We start from the raw sequence: 23,142 nt of genomic DNA, 5'->3' as shown, positions 1-23,142 counted from the left end.
ACCAAGCCGTCAGTAGCAGATCCTCTAAGTCCTGTAAATTATGAGGTGGGGTCTCCATGGATTGGACTTGTTTTTCCAGCACCTCCCACAGATGCTCAATTAGATTGAGATCCAAAGAATTTGGAGGCCAAGTCAACACCTCGAAGACACTTTCCATCGCTCAATGGTCCAGTTCTGATGCTCACGTGCCCACTGTAGGTGCTTTTTGCTGTGGACATGGGTCAGCATGGACACCCTGACCGGTCTGCGGCTACACAGCCCCATACACAACAAACTGCGATGTATATAAAAGGAGTTCTATATACACCGATCAGCCATAACATTAAGACCACCCACCATAACACCTAATATTGAGCAGGTTCTCCTTGTGCTGCCAAAACAGCCCTGACCCGTTGAGCCATGGACTCCAAAAATACTAGAGCATACTAGACCTCTGAAGGTATGCAGCTGGCACCAAGCTGTCAGTAGCAGATCCTTGAAATCCTGTAACCTGTGAGGTGGGACCTCCATGGATTTGACTTGTTTTTCCAGCACATCCCACACATGCTCATTTAGATTGAGATCCCAAGAATTTGGAGGCCAAGCCAACACCTCAAAGACACTTTCTTCCATTGCTCCATGGTCCAGTTCTGATGCTCACGTGCCTATTGTAGGCCCCTTTGGCTCTGGACACGGGTCAGTGTGGCACCCTGATCGGTCTGCGGCTACACAGCCCCATACACAGCAAACTGTGATGCTCTGTGTATTCTGACACCTTTCTATCAGAACCAGCATTAACTTTTGCAGCAATTTGAGCTCCAATAGCTCTTCTATTGGATCAGACCACACAGGCGAGCCTTCACTCCCCATGTTCCATGAGCCTTCACGCCCTTGGACACACATGACCCTGTCGCTGGTTCACCCTTTTACCCTCCTTGGACCACTTTTGGTCGGTCCTGACCACTGGAGACATCCCACAACAACTGCATTTTTGGAGTTCTCCTGACCCAGTCATCTAACCATTACAATTTGGCCCTTGTCAAAGTCGATAAAATTCTTACACTTGCCCATTTTTTCTGCTTTCAACACATGAACTTTAGGGACAACATGTTTACCTGCCTAATATATCCCACCCACTTTCAGGTTCCATTGTAATGAGATAATCAATGTTATTCACTTTACTTATCAGTGGTCATATTGTTATGGTTAATCTGTGTGTGTATATGATATATAATTACATTTCTGCATTATTTCAATCTAATTAGGAATAAGGAGATTTGCTGTAGAGAAGACGGATTTGCCGTGCATATATTTGGCATTTGAAATCACGCGGTAAATGTTAATTTTATTTAATGAACAGGTGTCCTCATCTCAGTGCATATAGACTCTTCCCTGATGAGAAAGTTGGTGCATGTGAGAGTGTGGACATGGTTCTCGGACTGGTGGGGGAGAGTGAGGAGCACTGAGCGTACACAGATTAGTGAGACAGCTGTGGAGGGGGATGGGGGTGGCTCAGAGGGAGAATCACAGACTCACACTACCCCTGCGACTGGAAGAGCAGGGAGACAGACACAACTCAGGGAGACGGTAAAAGTCTGGAGCATAGACCGTCATGAGGACACCAACACACAGGCGTCGATAGGATGGAAGTGTACCCCCATGATGTGGCCAATTGGGACTCCGCTGTCTTGTTCTTCTCCATCTAGGCAGCCTTTGGGCATCGTCATCAGGTCATGAGGGGACAAGCGCATCCTTGCGATTACAACTTCTGGGCTTCTAATAGGGAGTCAGCACCTGCTTGGTGCAAGCGCAGCAAACATCATGCTTTCCAGAATACTTCTCTGGATCCTTTACCTGCTACCCCTCGTATCTCCTTTAGAAGGTGAGCTTCCAAATTTCCATGGTCTCTCTTTTTCCACATTTTGTTACCTTAACAAAAACGAATGAGAAAGCTTCATCGGCAACTTTGAAATGCAGCTTTAACCTATTTGGACAAGAAAATTCCAAATTAAATTACAATTCGAGGCACAGGTCTTGTTGAAGATGTGTTGGCTTCAGAGTAGGGGTGGTTTGGTAGCAGTGTCCTCCTAGGTGACCAGGTCTTGTTGAAGATGTTTTGAATTCAGAACAGAGATGCTTTTGTTGTAGTGCCTTCCTAGGTGACTGGGTCTTGGAGTCATATTGGCTTCAGAACAGAGATGGTTTTGTTGCAGTGTCCTTACAGGTGCCTGCGTCTTCAAGCTGGGAAACACATTGGCTTTAAAACAGAAGTGGCTTTGTGGCAGTGTATTCTTAGGTGATTGGATCTTGTTGGAGATCTATTGGCTTCATACAAGGGGTGGTTTTGTTGCAGTGTCCTCTTAGGTGGTTGGGTCTTGTTGGAGATATGTTGGCCTCAGAACAAAGGTGGTTTTGTGGCAGTGTTCTTATAGTTAACTGGGTTTTGATGAAGACATGTTGGCTTCAGAACAGAGGTGGTTTTGTGGCAGTGTCCTTATAGGTGACTGGGTCTTGTTGGAGATGTGTTCACTTCAGAACAGGGATGGCTTTGTAGCAGTGTCCTCCTAGGTTACTGGGTCTTGTTGGAGATCTGTTGGCTTTGGACAAGAGGTGGTTTTTGTAGCAGTGTCCTCCTAGGTGACTGTGTCTTGTTGGAGATGTGTTGGCTTTAGAACAGAGGTGGTTTTGTTGTAGCATTGCCTTTATAAGTGACTGGGTCTTGATGGAGACATGTTGGCTTCACAACAGAGGTGGTTTTGTGGCAGTGTTCTTCTAGGTGACTGGGTCTTGCTCCAAGTGACCTTTATTAGGTTTGGACAAACACAAGGATAAGCAAATGTGACCGTCTTTTATATGAGATTGACTTACCGACTACAGGCACTCATACAAGCACTGTGCAGACTTGTATACATCGTCCGCATACAACCAGTTTGACCAACATACTGTGTCCGAGTGGCTATTCATCTCAGATACCAGCAAATTAGGCCTTAAAACTGTCTGAAAATAGCCTGTATATTGGAACCTAAAGAGTTAGCTCTGCTAGGTTCTTACTCCAGGAGACCGTTGATAGGTTTGTACAAACGTAAGGGTGTGCAATTGTGGCCGACATTTATAGCTAAGGTAGAATTACAGACTAGAGGCACTTATAAGGATGGCATAGCTGGGCAGACATGGTCTTCATGAGACCAGTTTGACCAACAACCCTGCCCTAGTAGCTATTCAACTCAGATATCAGCAAATTAGTTAAATAATTCAATTTTGAGTGCAGACAACAGGGAAGGTGTATTATTTGAGTTAATACTTATGTATTGCACTACAGAAAAAAAGATTCAGATTTACCACAAACAAGAAACAAATATAGCATAAGAACTAGAAATGTTCTTGGCACTGTATCAAGCTTTGCTGTGCAGCTGGTTGCTCCATGTAAGTTGCCATTACAGGCTAAAAGAGGCTTAAAGGAAAGTCCACCTTCCTAACATCTTTGAGATAGGGCAAAAAAAATCAATTTTGCAAATAACATTTATGATGTTTTGCTCCGTTATGCAAACACTTAAAAAATCTACTGGGCTAAAATTAAAAAAAAAAGGTTATAATTATGTAGAAGAGGCATGTCTAAACTTTATTAATATATTCGCTTGGGCAAAACACTGTGACTTTGGCTACTTTGTAACAAGAAGTTTTTTATGTTGGATTTAATTTTTAGATTATAATATATAATATATGGTGCTTAAAGTGGTTGTAAACCTCAGACATGAAATATGAACAAAGCATATCCTTCTATAGTGTGTACTCCATTAAAAGCACTAAGTGTTATTTCACATCAGAAAAATGGTTATGGGAGGGAGCTCCAGAAGATTGACAGCCTTGTCTCTGTTCCTGTGTGATGTGTGGAGAAAGGTGTGTCTCTTCCCTCCAATCAGCTTTCAGAGCTCTCTTCACTGAGCTCTGCAGAGTGTAACCTCAGGTCTCCGCCCCCTTTTTCTCTCGGACAAGTTTATAAATGCTGGACTTTTTATGGATGTAGAGAAAAAAGGACTACAGATAAACAGGTACAGCTTATGTAGGAGGATTGTTTCATCTCTGTATATTACCTGAGGATAGTCCCTTTATAAAAAAATACCTTGTGCAGTTCCTAAATATCATTAAATAACCTAAAGCCAAACAGCTTTAAAAATATGCTTTAGGTTGGGGTGGCTGCGGAGCGCACTGCACAGAAACGCTTTGCGTCTTTAGCTCCGTTTCAGGGCAGTATTTAGGCAAAGATTCGGCCCTGATTTGTCCCTGAGCTGGAGAATGGGAACGCACAGCGTTCCTGTGCGATCTGCAGCCGGTTCCAGTGTGAACCGAGCCTCAAGCTATTTCCATACCTGTAGGGATTTTTGACAATGAATAATGCCTGCCCTAAAATCTCTTAAGAGTCTTCCAAGCTCCATCCTGTCTTCTTTCTAGGAGGGAACAGCTGTTAGTATGAGCGCCCCCTAGAGGTAAGGTAGTGAGGTTGGTCGTTCTCCCGAGCCTTGCATATGCGTAGTGCACTCCGTCTCCTGTTGCAGCTGATGAGCTCAACCGCTCTGAGAGGAAAGCGTACTGAGCATGTGTGGACACTAAAGAATCACTGGGGGGGCGCTTGTCCTAGCGGATGCTCGATCCTAGAAAGAAATACGCTTCAAATTACTCAGGTGTGACAGCCAGTTAGTTATTACCAAAAATATATAAACTAAAAAATTTAAAACCCTACAAATTAAAGTGTATGTACATCCTAACAATAAATGTCTCTTATTTGCTCAACCCTCTTAGTCTGATAAATATATAGATTTCAGAATGGACTTTAAAGGTGCATAATAATCACAATACACATGTAATAAAATCTCAGCAGCAAGATTTATTGAATACAAAAGAATAAAAACAACATGTTCCAAATACCAAATATAAGTTAACCACTTCAGCCCCGGAAGGATTTACCCCCTTCCTGACCAGAGCACTTTTTACAATTTGGCACTGCGTCGCTTTAACTGCTAATTGCGCGGTCATGCAATGCTCTACCCAAACAAAATTTGCGTCCTTTTCTTCCCACAAATAGAGCTTTCTTTTGATGGTATTTGATCACCTCTGCCGTTTTTATTTTTTGCGCTATAAACGGAAAAAGACTGAAAATTTTGAAAAAAAATGATATTTTCTACTTTTTGTTATAAAAAAAATCGAATAAACTAAATTTTAGTCATACATTTAGGCCAAAATGTATTCGGCCACATGTCTTTGGTAAAAAAAATGTCAATAAACGTATATTTATTGGTTTGCGCAAAAGTTATAGCGTCTACAAACTAGGGTACATTTTCTGGAATTTACACAGCTTTTAGTTTATGACTGCCTATGTCATTTCTTGAGGTGCTAAAATGGCAGGGCAGTACAAACCCCCCCCAAATGACCCCATTTTGGAAAGTAGACACCCCAAGGAAATTGCTGAGAGGCATGTTGAGCCCATTGAATATTTATTTTTTTTGTCCCAAGTGATTGAATAATGACAAAAAAAAAAAAAAAAATTTACAAAAAGTTGTCACTAAATGATATATTGCTCACATAGGCCATGGGCGTATGTGGAATTGCACCCCAAAATACATTCAGCTGCTTCTCCTGAGTACGGGGATACCACATGTGTGGCACTTTTTGGGAGCCTAGCCGCGTACGGGGCCCCGAAAACCCAGCACCACCTTCAGGATTTCTAAGGGCACACATTTTTGATTTCACTCCTCACTACCTATCACAGTTTTGAAGGCCATAAAATGCCAAGATGGCACAACCCCCCCCCCCCCCAAATGACCCCATTTTGGAAAGTAGACACCCTAAGCTATTTGCTGAGAGGCATGCTGAGTATTTTGCAGCTCTCATTTGTTTTTGAAAATGAAGAAAGACCAGAAAAAAAATTTTTTTTTTCTTTTTTCAATTTTCAAAACCTTGTGACAAAAAGTGAGGTCTGCAAAATACTCACTATACCTCTCAGCAAATAGCTTGGGGTGTCTACTTTCCAAAATTGGGTCATTTGGGGGGGGTTTGTGCCACCTGGGCATTCCATGGCCTCCGAAACTGTGATAGGCAGTGAAGAGTGAAATCAAAAATTTACGGCCTTAGAAAGCCTGAAGGCGGTGCTTGGTTTTCGGGGTCCTGTGCGCGGCTAGGCTCCCAAAAAGTCCCACACATGTGGTATCCCTGTACTCAGGAGAAGCAACAGAATTTATTTTGGGGTGTAATTTCACATATCCCCATGGCATGTTTGAGCAATATAACATTTAGTGACAACTTTGTGCAAAAAAAAAAAAAAAAATTTGTCTCTTTCCCGCAACTTGTGTCACAATATAAAATATTCCATGGACTCGACATGACTCTCAGCAAATAGCTTGGGGCGTCTACTTTCCAAAATGGGGTCATTTGGGGGGGTTTTGAACTGTCCTGGCATTTTATGCACAACATTTAGAAGCTTATGTCACACATCACCCACTCTTCTAACCACTTGAAGACAAAGCCCTTTCTGACACTTTTTGATTACATGAAAAAATTATTTTTTTTTGCAAGAAAATTACTTTGAACCCCCAAACATTATATATTATTTTAAAGCAAATGCCCTACAGATTAAAATGGTGGGTGTTTCATTTTTTTTTTTCACACAGTAATTGCGCAGCGATTTTTCAAACGCATTTTTTGTGGAAAAAACACACTTTTTTAAATTTTAATGCACTAAAACACACTATATTGCCCAAATGTTTGATGAAATAAAAAAGATGATCTTAGGCCGAGTACATGGATACCAAACATGACATGCTTTAAAATTGCGCACAAACGTGCAGTGGCAACAAAATTAATACATTTTTAAAAGCCTTTAAAAGCCTTTACAGGTTACCACTTTAGATTTACAGAGGAGGTCTACTGCTAAAATTACTGCCCTCAATCTGACCTTCGCGGTGATACCTCACATGCATAGTGCAATTGCTGTTTACATTTGACGCCAGACCGACGCTTGCGTTCGCCTTAGCGCGAGAGCAGGGGGGACAGGGGTGCTTTTTTTTTTTTTTTTTTTCTTTATTATTTTTTTGCTTTTTTATCTTATTTTTAAACTGTTCCTTTCATTTTTTTTTTAAAATCATTTTTATTGTTATCTCAGGGAATGTAAATATCCCCTATGATAGCAATAGGTAGTGACAGGTACTCTTTTTTGAAAAAATTGGGGTCTATTAGACCCTAGATCTCTCCTCTGCCCTCAAAGCATCTGACCACACCAAGATCGGTGTGATAAAATGCTCCCCCAATTTCCCAATGGCGCTATTTACATCCGGCGAAATCTAAGTCATAAAATGCTTGTAGCTTCCGGTTTCTTAGGCCATAGAGATGTTTGGAGCCACTCTGGTCTCTGATCAGCTCTATGGTCAGCTGGCTGAATCACCGGCTGCATTCTCAGGTTCCCTGTTGAGACAGGAGAGCCAGAGAAAAACACGGAAGACGGTGGGGGGGGGGGCATTCCCTCCCACTGCTTGTAAAAGCAGTCTAGAGGCTAATTAGCCGCTAGGATTGCTTTTACATGAAAGCCGACCGCTGGCTAAAAAGAATGATACCAAGATGATACCTAAACCTGCAGGCATCATTCTGGTATAACCACTCAAAGTCGTGAATGGCGTACCTGAAGACAAAAAAATGGTTAACAATAAAGCACAGTAAACTGTAAAGTATAAAAAATTGCATACCTGAAAAGCAAACATGATAAAACATAATAACAATAAAACATTGCAGAATAGAATACAGTAAAAAAGAGCAGAACAATAGAGAGAGAATAGAGAGAGAGAGAACAATAAAACGACAACTATTTTTTTTAATTTTTGTTTGTGTTTTTTTTTTTTTTTTTACACTTTTTTTTTGTAACTGTAACTTTTATAACTGTAACCGGTTCTAGGTTCGGGTCTCTCAAAATGCGATGGCATCTTGGGAGACCCTGTGACAGTGTGCCTAGTCTGTGCAATGCTGTACCCTACGCTAATACTCAACTAGTGAATGGTAGCGTTCAAAACATTCACCAATGCAAAGACCAGGATTGTCAGGACAGGAGGGACAATAATAGCGGGTGTCACGTCTATATCCGCGCTTGCTGCAGACACGACATCTTTTTTGGGGGGGTTCGTTGGGTAGGGGTACTCGGGAGGACATATAAATGCCTCTCATGCAGCCGACTGCATTTGGTTGGGGATGTGAATGGGGGAAGTACGGGCGCTGCAGAAGCGGTGGGTTCACAAATTAGGATTGGCGAATGCAGCAGGAAGGGCACTATGGGCACGACAGGCCTATGTTTGTCTTTTTGGTGGCAGCGGGACACTACTTGTGCTTGAACCAGCTTGAACTGCACTTATGGGACTCGCCACGTCACCAAGTGTTACTGCAGTGCTGGTTTGACTACGACCGGGGTGTACTAGGCCGCTGGCGCTTGCCAGTTCACCAAAACGCTACAAAAAAAAGTGACAGTGATCGATCGATACTGCACTTGGGTGGGCTGGGCTGGGCCGGGCGGAGGGGCAAAACGCAGGTGCTAGCAGGTATCTGGGCTGATCCCACTAACACTGCGTTTTTGGGAACCCGAAACTGCTGGGGACGCTAGTATAGATCTGATCGGATCAGATATTGATCCGATTAGATACTATACCACTAAGGGAGGTGTACGATGCGTGCGTGGGTGTTAGCGGTACTGGCGCTAACCTGACGCTGCCTGGGGCTGGCGCTTGCCAGTTCACCAAAATGCTACCAAAAAAACTGTTAGCGATCGCAGGGATCAGGCCTGACTCTGTGAACGCTGCAGTTATGCGTTTAGTGTTTTGCAAGTGTCAGTGATCGATCGATACTGCACTTGGGTGGGCTGGGCTGGGCCGGGCGGAGGGGCAAAACGCAGGTGCTAGCAGGTATCTGGGCTGATCCCGCTAACACTGCGTTTTTGGGAACCCTAAACTGCTGGGGACGCTAGTATAGATCTGATCGGATCAGATATTGATGCGTTCAGATACTATACCACTAAGGGAGGTGTACGGTGCGTGTACGGTGCGTGCGTGGGTGTTCGCGGTACTGGCGCTAATCTGACGCTGCCTGGGGTGACGCATATCACCGCCGGGCGATCAGGGGGCTAAACCTTTATTCGGTAATAAACGGTGGGTGCCCTGACACTATATAAAATAAACAAACTAACCAGCGTCACCCGTAACAGTTATACGGTGATCACTGGTGAAAGGGTTAACTAGGGGGCAATCAAGGGGTTAAAACATTTATTAGATAGTATATGGGGGTCCCTGTCGCTATAAAACGCTGACAGCGAACCTAAATATTTACGTCCCTAACTAGCGTCACCAGCGACACTAATACAGTGATCAGAAAAATGATCGCTTAGCGACACTGGTGACAGGGGGTGATCAAGGGGTTAAAACTTTATTAGGGGGGGTTAGGGGGGTACCCTAGACCTACAGGGGGCTAATACTAACTGCCCTACCACTGCTAACTGTCACAAACTGACACTATGCAGTAATCAGGGAAAAAACAAAACAAAACAAAAAAACTGCTTGGTGTCAGTTTGTGACGGGGGGGGGTGATTGGGGGGGGGATCGGGGGGCGATCGGGGGGGATCGGGGGTGTTTAGTGTGCCTGGCATGTTCTACTGTGTTGTGTGTAGTGTTGTGCACTTACATGTCTTCTCTCCTCGGCGCTGGAACGGAAACTGGCCAGCCGAGGAGAGATGACATCACATCCTCTGCCTCTGTGTACTATACAGAGGCAGGGGATGTTTCTCATTGGCTGGGAGCGATCGCGAGGGGGGGGCCACGATCGGATGGTCTCCCCCTCATCTCTGATCGCTTCCAACCAAACGCCGACCGCCGATGGCACCGGGGGGGGGTCCGATCGGACCCCCCGCCCGCGGGAAGGCAATCACGTACCAGGTACGTGATTTTGCCTGCCCGTGCCGCTCTGCTCACGTATATATGCGTGAGGCGGTCGGCAAGTGGTTAAAACCTCCTGTCACCATTGATTGTGTACAAGAATATAGAAGTCCCTCATGTTGTCACGCCCTCTAGTTATTCTATATGTCTTGCGGTATTATAGTTTGTGTGTGTGTGTGTGTGTGTGTGTGTGTATATATATATATATATACACAGTATCTCACATTTTTGTAAATATTTTCTTCTATCTTTTCATGTGACAACACTGAAGAAATTACACTTTGCTACAATGTAAAGTAGTGAGTGTACAGCTTGTATAACTTGTAAATTTGCTGTCCCCTCAAAATAACTCAACACACAGCCATTAATGTCTAAACCACTGGCAACAAAAGTGAGTACACCCCTAAGGGCTCTTTCACACATGGGGACTGTTCGGGTCCGCCTTTCGGTTTTTCAGACGGACCTGAACAGACGCTCCATGTACCTCCTATGGAGCAACAGATGTCAGTGGTGACTGGTCTGCTGACATCCGATCCACTAAATGCAGACGGATTTTCCATCTGTCTGGCGGATCAGATCAAATGGAAACGGACATGCGCTCCGTTTTCATCCAGAAAACGAAAAGAGGAGAGCGGGGCTCTGACAGGTCCGTCCCTGCACAGTGAGCGGAGACAGACCTGTTATTCGCCTGCTCAGCGGGGTTCAACAGATCAGTGCCTGCTGAGCAAGCGGAGTCCATCAAAACGGGCAGCCCTGTGTGAAAGGGGCCTAAGTGAAAATGTCCAAATTTGTCCCAAAGTGTCAATATTTTGTGTGGCCATCATAATTTTCCAGCACTGCCTTAACCCTCTTGGGCATGGAGTTCACCAGAGCTTCACAGGTTGCCACTGGAGTCCTCTTCCACTCCTCCATGACGGAGCTGGTGTAGTTTAGAGACCTTGCGTTCCTCCACCTTCGGTTTGAGGATGCCCTACAGATGCTCAATAGGGTTTAGGTCTGGGGACATGCTTGGCCAGTCCATCCTTTACCCTCAGCTTCTTTAGCAAGGCAGTGGTCGTCTTGCAGGTGTGCGTGAGGCTGTTATGTTGGAATAATGCCCTGCGGCCCAGTCTCCAAAGGGAGGGGATCATGCTCATCACAGTACATGTTGGCATTCATGGTTCCCTCATTGAACTGTAGCTCCCCAGTGCCGGCAGCACTCATGCAGCCCCATTCCATGACACTCCCACCACCATGTTTGACTGTAGGCAAGACACACTTGTCTTTGTACTCCTCACCTGGTTGCCGCCACACACGCTTGATACCATCTGAACCAATTAAGTTTATCTTGGTCTCATCAGACCACAGGACATGGTTCCAGTAATCCCTGTCCATGGTCTGCTTGTCTTCAGCAAACTGTTTTCAGGGCTTTCTTGTGCATCATCTTTAGAAGAAGCTTCCTTCTGGGACGACAGCCATGCAGACCAATTTGATGCAGTGTGCAGCATATGGTCTGAGCACTGACAGGCTGACTGACACCCCTTCAACCTCTTCAGCAATGCTGGCAGCACTCATATAACTATTTCCCAAACACAACCTCTGGATATTATGCTGAGCACACGCACTCAACTTCTTTTGTCGACCATGGTAAGGCCTATTTTGAGTGGAACTTGTTCTGTTAAACTGCTGTATGGTCTTGGCCACCATGCTGCAGCTCAGTTTCAGGGTCTTGGCAATCTTCTTATAGCTTAGGCCATCTTCTGCTCCCCATTCACACCTGAGACTTTGTAACCCTAATGAGTCACATGACACTGGGGAGGGAAAATGGCTAATTGGGCCCAATTTGGACATTTTCACTTAGAGGTGTACTCACTTTTGTTGCCAGTGGTTTAGACATTAAAGTGGTTGTAAACCCGAAAAAAAAAAAAACTTAAAAAAGAAAATCCCTGTAAGACAAAGGCATAATCAGCTAGTATGCATCACATACTAGCTCATTATGAGATACTTACCTTAGATCGAAGCTATGACCGGTGACATGAGTCCCAGAGGCATCACTCCTGCGCCACTGGTTACGGCACGCTGCTGCAGCGGCGCTTAGCCGGCGGTATAGCCACGCTGCCCCATTGATTTCAATGGGCAGGAGCAGTTTAGGAGCGGTGAATACAAAGATGCTGCTTGTAGGAGTTTTTTTTCCGTCCTGGAAGTGCACTGCTCCAGTGTGAAAGCCCCGACACAGCAGCGGCTGTTTCAAGTCAGTTTGCAGGCGCTATTTTTAGCGCAATAGCGCCTGCAAAACAACCCAGGGGTCTAAGGGCTGGTTCACATCAGAATGCAGTGCAGGAAAGTTACGTTCTTTGTTCATTTCCCCTGACACTGCAGGTGCTATCTGCAGCAGGTGTCAATATTACGTTAATGACACCCCAAACACAAGTCGCAAAAGCAGTGTGTTTGCATAGTACAGAAGTACCATGAGATGCGGCTGCAGTGAGTTCCAAAAAGCAGCGCATGCAATACTTTTGGTGCGGTGCAATTTTAGCTCATTCAAAATGAATGGGCTGAAATCGCACCTCACAGAACTGCATGTGAATCGCACAGCAACATCCGATGCATTCCTGTGCAATTCCCAGGTCCTAACAATAACTTTTTTTTTTTTATTTACAACCTTTTGGTCTGTTATTTGTACACTTGTGGACTGCCCACCGCTTTATTACTGTAGCAGAGCGGCCCCGCTGCACTGGATCATGTACATGTAGGGTCAGTTAGTTAGTCGTCGCCCCCCCCCCCCCCCAGTGTCAGTTAGTGTCAGATTGTCCACCGCAGAATCACAGTCCCACTATAAGTCACTGTAGATAGAAAACCCTCATATATGGGACTTTAAGTGGCAACATGCAAAATTGCACAATAAAGTGTAGCTTGAGGTAAATTCTTAAATTATACAAGAGTCTTTTATTAATATCACAAAATATAAAAAACACATTACATGATATATATAAAAAAAATGGCTAGTTTACAGTTCCTTATGTTTTCATTTACAGTATACTCAAATCTCCATTTAAACTCACCACTCATTATATATCTTATTTTACTTCAATAGTGTCAAACCCACTACTCTTCTTTTTTGTTGTGACTCAGCCGACCCCAGGGGATCACAGGTTGGATGCTTGGGCCTGGCTGTCCCTTGGTGATGCTTGGAGGATAAGATGCGGTGACTTTTAACTTTTGGCTATTTATTTAGTGATTAGTCATCTTTAACCACTTCAACCCCAGAAGGATTTCCCCCCCCTTAATGGCCAGGCCATTTTTTGCGGTACGGCACTGCGTTACTTTAACTGGCAATTGCACGGTCGTGCGAGGCTGTACCCAAATGAAACGGATGTTCTTTTTTTTTTTTTCCCCACAAATAGAGCTTTCTTTTGTAAAAAACAAACAGCCAGAGCTTACGGACTTTAACGGTACCAGAGAAGGACTATACCACATTAGGTTCATATTAACCACTTTAAGACCGGGCCTCTTTTTTTTTAGATGCGGTGTTTACAAGTTAAAAACATTTTTTTTTTTTGCTAGAAAATTACTTAGAACCCCCCAAACATTATACATTTTTTTTTCTAACATCCTAGAGAATAAAATGGCGGTCGTTGCAATACTTTCTGTCACAGCGTATTTGCTCAGCGGTCTTAGAAGCGCACTTTTTTTTGAAAAAATGCAATTTTGAATTAAAAAATAAGACAACAGTAAAGTTAGCCCAATTTTTTTTATATTGTGAAAGATAATGTTACGCCGAGTAAATTGATACCCAACATGTCTCGCTTCAAAATTGCGCCCGCTCATGGAATGGCGACAAACTTTTACCCTTAAAAATCTCCCATAGGCGACATTTAAAAAATTCTACCGCTTGCATGTTTTGCGTTACAGAGGAGGTCTAGGGCTAGAATTATTGCTCTCACTCTACCGATCGTTGTGATACCTCACATGTGTGGTTTGAATACCGTTTTCATATGCGGGCGCTACTCACGTATGCGTTCGCTTCTGCGCACGAGGCGGGACGAGGCGCGGTTAAAATGTTTTTTTTTCTTATTTATTTTACTTTTTACTTTTTTATTTTTACACTGTTAAAAAAAAAAAAATCTGGCACTTTTATTCCTATTACAAGGAATGTAAACATCCCTTGTAATAGAAAAAAAGCATGACAGGACCTCTTAAATATGAGATCTGGAGTCAAAAAGACCTCAGATCTCATATTTACACTAAACTGCAATAAAAAATAAATAAATTGTCATTTAAAAAAATAAAAATAATAAAATGCCCCTTTAAGAGCTATGGGCGGAAGTGACGTTATGACGTCGCTTCCGCCCTGCAGTGTCATGGAGACTAGTGGGGTCCATCTTCCCCTCTCTTGTCTCCATGTCAGCCCAGGGGACAGACGCGTTTGCCTCTGACGCTGCCGGCGGCTCCGGTAAGCGTCGGAGGGCACCAGATCGCGGCGGGAGCAGGAGTGGCCCTCTTCTGCCATAGATAAAAGTAATCTCACGGTGAATCTGCCGCAGAGACCACTTTTATCTTGTACTGCACCGCCGGTCGAACACGGGGATACCAGGGTTATGGCAGCTAGCTGCTGCCATAACAACGATATCCGTACCCAAAGTAGGGACATACATCGGCGTGCAGCGGTCCGGAAGTCGTTAAGAGCTTTCTTTTGGTGATATTTGATCACCTCTGCAGTTTTTATTTTCTGCGCTATAATCAAAAAACAAAAAAGGACAATTTTGAAAAAAACTATTATTTTTTACTATAATACATATCCAATAAATTTTTTTTTTTTAAAACGAATTTATCCATCAGTTTGGGCCAATATGTATTCTTCTATATATTTTTGATTAAAAAAAAATCGCAATAAGCTACAAAATAGGGGATAGAGTTATGTCATATTTATTTATTTTTTTTTTTTACTAGTAATGGCGGCGATCAGCGATTTTTTTTTTTTTTTTTCTAGCAGGACTGCGACATTGCGGAGGACAGATTGGACACTTTTTTGGGACCAGTAACATTTATATAGTGATCAGAGCTAAAAATATGCACTGATCACTGTATAAATGACACTGGCAGGCAGGGGCGTTGCTAGGGGGTGGCTTTTAGGGCTATAGCCCCGAATCTAGGGCCAATAGCCCCGAGTCTCTGCAGGGGTCCCCAAAGAGGAGGGGAGGCTCTCTGGGGACCCTTATGTAAGTGGGGGGCTCTCTGGGGACCCTGATGCAAGGGAGAGGCTCTCTGGGGACCCTGATGTAAATGGGGGGCCCTCTGGGTACCCTGATGAAAGGGGGATACTCTCTGAGGACTCTGATGTAAGGAGGATGCTCTCTAGGGACCCTGATGTAAGGGGGGCTCTCTGGGGACCCTGATGTAAGGGAGGGCTCTCTGGGGACCCTGATGTAAGTGGGGGGCTCTCTGGGGATATATATACACACACACGTATATTACTGTATATACATGTGTATGCCCGCCCAACCTTATGACTTTCTTTACTATGCTGCTATGGGCTCTAGCCCCAGATCTTTTGTAGACCTAGCAACGCCCCTGCTGGCAGGGGTTAGTACTAGGGGGCGATCAAGTGGTTAAAGCGGAGTTTTTTAGTTTATTAAAAGTCAGCAGCTACAAAACCATAGCTGCTGACTTTTAATAAACAGACAGTCACCTGTCCCACGGTCCAGCGATGTGTCCGCCCGGAGCCTCGCTCCCCTCACCCTCCTCTCCTTGGCGCCGTTGTGGCAACTGTGGGCACCCAACCGTGACAGCTCACGGCTTTACGGCCGGGCATGCACTGCGCATGCGCAAGTCGTGCTGCGCTCTGCTATTGGCCAGCCAATCTTCTGGGACCTGCGACTTGTCCCAGAAAATCACTGGCAGGGAGGGGCCACCTAGGGCGAGAGGAGGAATCGTCTAGGCGACCAAGAAGGGAGTCCCTCTGAAAACAAGGTATCCACTCCCCCCCTCTCCCCCTCAAAAAAAATTCATGCCAAATGTGGCATGTAAGGGGGCGAGGAGTGCTTAAAGCGGAACTTTTGGGTGGAACTCCGCTTTAAGTGTGTCCTAGGGAGGTGTTTCTAACTGTTGGGGGAGTGGACTGACAGAGTACAGAGAGATCGCTGTTCCTGATCACTAGGAACAGACGATCTCACTGTACTCTTCTGTCAGAACGTGGATCTGCTTTGTTTAGATAGGCAGATCCCCATTCTGCTTCTTTAAGGTGGTTGTCGGAAAATCGTGCCCCCCGGACCCGCGCATCGCCTCCCCCCGCAGTGCAGCGGGCGTGCGCAATGTCTTGTGCACGAATTGACGTACGGATAGTGAACGCATACGTAAGTCATCACGGCTGCAAATGTAAACAGCGTTCAAACCACCCATGTGAGGTATTGCCACGATCGTTAGAGTAAACGCAATAATTCTAGCCCTAAACCTCCTCTGTAACTCTAAACATGTAACCTGCAGAATTTTTTTAATGTGTCGCCTATGGAGATTTTTAAGTACCATAGTTTGACACCATTCTACGAGTGTGTAATTTTAAAACATGACATGTTCAGTATCTAAATGTGACACCGGAGGGGGGGGGGATCCAAAAAGTGGAAGTTCCATTTTTGGGTGGAACTCCACTTTAAAAGATTGGCGGAACTTTACTGTGTTTTTTTGAAATTCATGAAAGTGCATTTCTTCCAAAAAAAATTGCATTTGAAAGACTGCTGCTCAAATACTGTGTGACATAAGATATTGCAACGATCGCCAAATAATATAATAAATATTTGGGGGTTCTAAGTAATTTTCTAGCAAAAAATACTGATTTTAACTTGTAAGCAACAAATGTCAGAAAAAGGCGTAGGCATGAAGGGTTTAAACAAAAAAAACCTGCAAAAACGGTTCTGCCAGCGAAAGGGTTAAAAGTAGAAAGAGGAAAAAAAAACAATACTATAAAAATAATAGCTGAAATGTAAAAATCCATAAGAATTCGTATCTTATGTAATTTATTGATTGATGTAAGATTGAATTGTACAAGGTGTGGGGTGAGAGTTCTTTGTCCCTAGATGGATGCAGCGAGGGGAAGATTATGGAGCATAATCTATACATTATTATCCTACCCCCTGATGGTGAGAGTTTACACTCAGAACGTACACACCGACATTCCCAGACACAACAATCGTGCAATTCTATAAATAGTAATGAGCCGTAATGTAAATATTTAAGGAGTCTGTATATTATGGGGCTGATGATCCTCGCCTGGTTATTATAACAAGGTGACATTATTCTGACATCTCTCCTGCTGTATATCACATAGAAGACTCATGGATCCAGAAATCAGTGTTTTACTTTATTCTGCTGTCTAGGTTGGATGCATCTTTTTTATGCCTTGAAGCAAAACCCCGGGTAGTAGACGTGCAATTTGTTTAGTTACAAATTTGTTTAACGAATTTCAACAAATTCGCTGATTTGGAAATATCCAAATTAACGAAAACCTGTTTGACAAATTTTTCCGAATATTACATTTGAATATTCGTAAATTTGCACATTCATAAATTTGTACATTTGTAAATTCGTACATTCGCACAACTAATAGTAACTTAAATATTACTAACTATTAAAGTATAGGTATTGGAATTACTTTCGAATTTCCTTTCAAATTTGGCTGTTAGTGAACAAAACGAATACAAATTTATCTGAAGTTACGGATTATCTGAAATAACGAATGCCGCATCTAAACGAATGGAACAGAATGAATTAATAATAATAAATAAGATAATAATAAAAACTTTTTATTATTATTATTTGTTATTAATTCGTTCTGTTCCATTTGTTTCGATGTGGCATTCGTTATTTCAGATAATCCGTAACTTCAGATAAATTTGTATTCGTTTTGTTCACTAACAGCCAAATTTGAAAGGAAATTCCAATACCTATAATTTAATAGTTAGTAATAGTTAAGTTGTTATTAGTTATTTATTATTTTAGATTTTCAAATTTTCGGGTTTTTGAATTTCAAATTTCTGAATTTTCGAATTTACGAATATACAAATTTACGAATTTTCGAATTTACGAATGTACGAATTTTCGAATGTACGAATGTACGAATTTACGAATTTTCGAGTTTACGAATGTACGAATGTACGAATGTACGAATTTTCGAATTTACGAATGTACGAATGTACGAATGTACGAATGTATGAATTTACGAATGTACGAATTTACGAATGTACGAATGTATGAATTTATGAATGTACGAGTTTTCGAATGTACGAATTGCGATTATTACGAATGACCTAAAAAAAAATGAAACTAATGAAACTAAAACAAACAAATTTTCTGGCAGTGCACATGTCTACCGGGTAGATTAAAAAGAAAAAAAAAATGATGAAGTTTGTATTTATGAAAAAGTCATTAACCTTTTTTCTGTCTGATCCTTTTTCTTGACCTGCACATTTTAGGCCTGAAGATTACTTAAAACCTCCAAAAGATTATAGGAGGTAATTTGTTAGGTGGCAGCAGCCCAAATCTGGAGCAGCTATGCAAAGTAACCAATCAGCTTCTATCTGCAGCGGAACTTCACTTTAAGCCCTGGTTGCACAGCAGTGATTCGCACAGGAATCGAATCGCATTCCTGTGCAAATCGCATGCAAATCTGTGTGGTGTGATTTGAGCCTATTCATTTGAATGGCTCAAATAGCACCACATCTGCATGAAAAAGATGCTGGCGGCTTTTTTTTTTGTTTGTTTGCACTGGAACCAGACCGCATGGATGTTTACACCTATGCGATTTGGTTCAAGCAAACACATTGCTTTTAGCAACACGCCTTTGGGACACCCGCAGCAGATTGCATGAACACAGTGCGATTGCTATGCAGTGGGGGAAACGCACATGGAACGCTGTGTTTCCCGCACCACATTAGTGTGAACCAGGGCTAAATGGGAACTTCTGCTGATCCTCCTCCACCTCCTCTTCTACTTTTTGACTATTTTTTTTTTTTTTTTTTAGAGAGTTGGTATCTATTTTTGGCAGATACCCCCCTCACCCTCCCAGCCCGCAGCCTCCTAGCCCTCAGCCTCCTAGGACACATCACAGGCCCCAGAAGGCTACAGAACCATTCACAGAACACAGAACAGCCCACAAATGCGCAGTGTGGAGCTGGCTGTGAAGCAGCAAGGAGTCCCAGCCAGCTTCCCACAGTAAACATGGCAGCACCTGGGACCCAAAGACCGACGAAGAATCGGCCCGGGTGAGGACATCGCAGGATCCCCGGACAGGTAAGTGTCTATTTAATAAAAGTCACCAGCTACAGTATTTGTGACTGCTGGATCCTCTTTAACCACATGCCGACCAGCGCACGACGATATAAGTTGGCACAATGGCATGGCTGGGCAAATGGGCGTACAGGTACGTCCCCTTTAAGAAACGACATTGTGGCCCGCCGTGGGTCCCGCGGACTCGAGGTCCGCCGGGTGCCCGATATCATGTCACGGAGCAGCAGAACGGGGAGATGTAAACAATGCATTTCCCCGTTCTGCCTTGTGACATGACAGGCATCTACTGCTCCCTGTCATCGGAAACAGTTATTGCTGTCATGTGAGTGGTAGCCCATCCCCCCCACAGTTAGAATCACTCCCTAGGACTCACTTAACCCCTTGATCGCCCCCTAGTGTTTAACCCCTTCCCTGCCCAATGTCATTTATACAGTTATTATTATTATACAGGATTTATACAGCGCCGACAGTTTACGCAGCGCTTTACAACATTAGGGCAGACAGTACAAGTACAATACAATTCAATACAGGAGGAATCAGAGGGACCTGTTCGTTAGAGCTTACAATCTAGGAGGGAGGGTCAAGTTATACAAAAGGGTAATGGCTGTGGGGGATGAGCTAATGGAGAAAATAGTGCAGTTGTTAGATGGAGGCAGGATAGGCTTCTCTGAAGAGGAAAGTTTTTAGGGATCGCCTAAAAGTGGATAAATTTGGAGACAGTCTGACAGATTGGGGTAGGGAATTCCAGAGGATGGGCGAGGCTCGGGAGAAGTCCTGGAGGCGGATATGGGAGGAGGTGATGAGGGAGCTAGAGAGCAGGAGGTCTTGGGAGGAACGGAGATGGCGATTAGGTTGGTATTTTGAGACTAGGTTAGTGATGTAGCTGGGGGCAGAGTTGTGGATGGCTTTGTAACTTATTGTTAGTATTTTGAATTTAATTCGTTGGGCGAGTGGTAGCCAGTGGAGGGGTTGGCAGAGAGGGGTAGCAGACACTGAGCGGTTTGTAAGGTGGATGAGTCTGGCAACAGCATTCATGATGGACTATAGGGGGGATAGTCTGTTTAAAGGTAAGCCAATGAGGAGGGAGTTGTAATCAGTGCATTTATAGCACTAATCGCTGTATAAATGACAATGGTCCCAAAATAGTGTTCGATGTGCCCACCATAATGTCATAGTCACGATAAAAATCGCAGATCGCCGCCATTACTAATAAAAAAAAATAATAATAAAAATGCCATAAAACTATCCCCTATTTTGTAGACGCTAACCAATCAATATATGCTTATTGTGATTTTTTTTTTAACCAAAAATATGTAGAAGAATACATATTGGCCTAAACTGAGGAAAAAAAATGTTTTTTTATATATTTTTTGGGGATATTTATTATAGCAAAAAGTAAAAAATATTGCTTTTTTTTTCTAAATTGACGCTTTTTTTTTGTTTATAGCTCAAAAAATAAAAACTGCAGAGGTGATCAAATACTACCAAAAGAAAGCTCTATTTGTGGAGAATAAAGAACGTCAATTTCGTTTGGGTACAGCATTGCACGACCGCGCAATTGTCAGTTAAAACGACACAGTGCCGAATCGCAAAAAGTGCTTTGGTCAGGAAGGAGATAAATCCTTCCGGGACTGAAGTGGTTAAGCTTTGAAAAGGAAAGCTAGAAGCTGGTTGGTTACTCTGCACAACCATTCCACATTCTGGCTGCTCCAGTTTTTTCCCGTCCAGTGTTTTCCAGTAAATTTCATTCTAGGTATTTTCTGAAAGCAAAGACCCTGGAAAATAAAATGGTGGTATTTGCAGTCCTACTTTAAGTCGCACAATATTAGCGCAATGGTTTATCAAACCCATATTTTCAGTAAAAGAAACACATACCGCTAAATTAGTTTTAGTGCACAGAAACACAACATAGTCCCATTTTTTTTTTTTTTTGGTACAATATAAAAAAATCTGACTGTCGAGTAAATAGATACCAAACATGTCAAGCCCTAAAACTGTGCACCCGTCCATGAAATGACAACAAACTCTGGTACCCTAAATTGTCCATGGGCAGCACTTTAAAAGCTTTTGCAAGACATTAGCGTGAATAAGGGGCCTATAATTATTGCTCTCACTTTGGCATGCGTGCGGATACCTTATATGTGTGGCAGAATTGTTTCTTTTATACAATTTGCATTTGCGGGTACATGAGGGAGAAGGCCTTTAGGAAAAAAAATTTAAGGGGTTTTTCATTTTTTTTATTAAACTTTGTTTTAACTTTTTTCTGTTTTTAACTTGGTGTTACTAAACCCACAACAGTAAAATCAGTCTGTATATGCAGTGTAGCATGCTTGTTATATTCTCTTTGAAACCGAAGGGGTTAATTCTCTGCTTTGTGTAAAAAGGCTGTATGATCCTGTCTTCTCTGATCCTTCCCTTCTTCCACTGTCTCCAATCCATCTCCTGATAGAACAGAGCTGTGGGGACAAGCTGCACATGCTCAGTTTTGGTGTGTATTACTAGAGAGGTTTTTTTTTTTCTTGGGAGAGTTCATGTGTCAGAACAGGGGCAATCAGCACTGTCCAGACAGAAGGTCGGGGGTCCTGCAGCCTCATAGGATAATCAGAAGAGAATGAAAACTCCTCCTACAAACTGTAACCACACACTGATAGACGTCACAAGACTCTATACTGCTGATGAGAAAAGGTCATTACTCATTTATATTTACTAAAATAACTGCATTTCCATGTTCTGTGTACTGTGGGAGACCAGATATAGTGAATGCAGGGTCCCGGGTTTAGTACCACTTTAATTCTTATATCAGCCGCAGCAAATGGGTCACAACTGAACTCCAGAATAAGGAAATAGTGTCTAAAACCATTCATCATGTGTATTCTTCTTGAATCTCGGTGTGCTTTGTGTATTTCTTCCAGATCTGTGCAGTAATCCAGTGTGAGACATTTCCTGTAATAAATAGACCGCTCACTGCTGCTCTCTCTCCTTGTGCAGGGTGACTGGTCTAGTCTCCACCCCCTCCTGTAGTATTCTGCAGGCAGCCTGTAGTGGGTGGTCAGCTAAGGCAGCGGGACACGCTCCATCATCTCCCCCAGTCCTACCTCTGACTACAATACTACCTTTGTTTTACAGCAAACAATCTCACAAGCGCAGGAGTATTTTTCACCATATCTTGTTCACACTTTTGTAGTGGGTGGGGCCTGCTGGGTCCCTCCAACAGCTGTGCTCTCTGCTTAGGCTATGTGCAGCACAGTGATGATGTCACTGCTACTTTTACAAGGTAAAACTTGGGATATAAATGGAAGGGGAAGGGGAGCAAAATAGTCCATATACTGGATATTATTGGTGTGAACTTTCGGGACATTTGTACGTGAGGCTTAATAGATTAACAAGACAGTGAGACTTGTTCTCTCCTTTTGTCATCTCTTTGAACCTTGATCGTGTCCTGAAGAAGCCTAAAGGTGAAACGCGTAGACGCACAAGGGCTCACTGTACAAATTGTATCATTTTAGATGATTTTTAATGCTTGTGAATACTGTGTATATATTATGTAATTTTTCTTCAATAAATAGTATCATATTTTTTCTACTTCTCCATTGTTTCCATGGTTACTCTCTGAGTACCCCTTTTTGTTTCCAAGGTAAAACTTGGGTTTGCGAAGGCATTTGGTACAGTATACAACATGGATTTATATCCTTACCATTACACAATATTGTAGGTACAGTATTATAAAATGAATCAAAATACTTTATACCTGAGTTCATTTAAAAAAATATATCTGCAGAGCAGGGTGATGTTCAGACGGAGGTTCCTTTTCCCATAGGGAGGTCTAATGGTAAATGATTCTGAGTGTGCTATATATGGATAAGAAGCCACACTGAGGCTTTGGATAGCGTCACTACTCAAATCTACAGACCTTGTTGGTAACTTGCTACATATGACTCCCTGTGATTACCGG

The 23,142-nt window shown here is 43.1% G+C and overlaps 1 protein-coding gene across 1 annotated transcript in view; it reads left to right on the top strand.

The window, feature by feature from the left end:
* Positions 1-1,506: 1,506 nt before the first annotated feature.
* LOC141105835 (ephrin type-B receptor 5-like) overlaps positions 1,507-23,142 on the top strand; it is a 113,220-nt gene continuing 91,584 nt past the window's right edge. Inside the window, exon 1 of the mRNA XM_073595966.1 lies at positions 1,507-1,861. Coding sequence (XP_073452067.1) covers positions 1,801-1,861 — 61 coding nt within the window. The 5' untranslated portion in view covers positions 1,507-1,800. The remainder of the gene's footprint in view (positions 1,862-23,142) is intronic.

Source organism: Aquarana catesbeiana, linkage group LG08, assembly GCF_042186555.1.
Source record: "Aquarana catesbeiana isolate 2022-GZ linkage group LG08, ASM4218655v1, whole genome shotgun sequence".
In the NCBI taxonomy this organism is placed as follows: domain Eukaryota; kingdom Metazoa; phylum Chordata; class Amphibia; order Anura; family Ranidae; genus Aquarana; species Aquarana catesbeiana.
The sequence above is the reverse complement of the archived record's forward strand: the minus strand, read 5'-3'. Positions and strand labels throughout refer to the sequence as shown.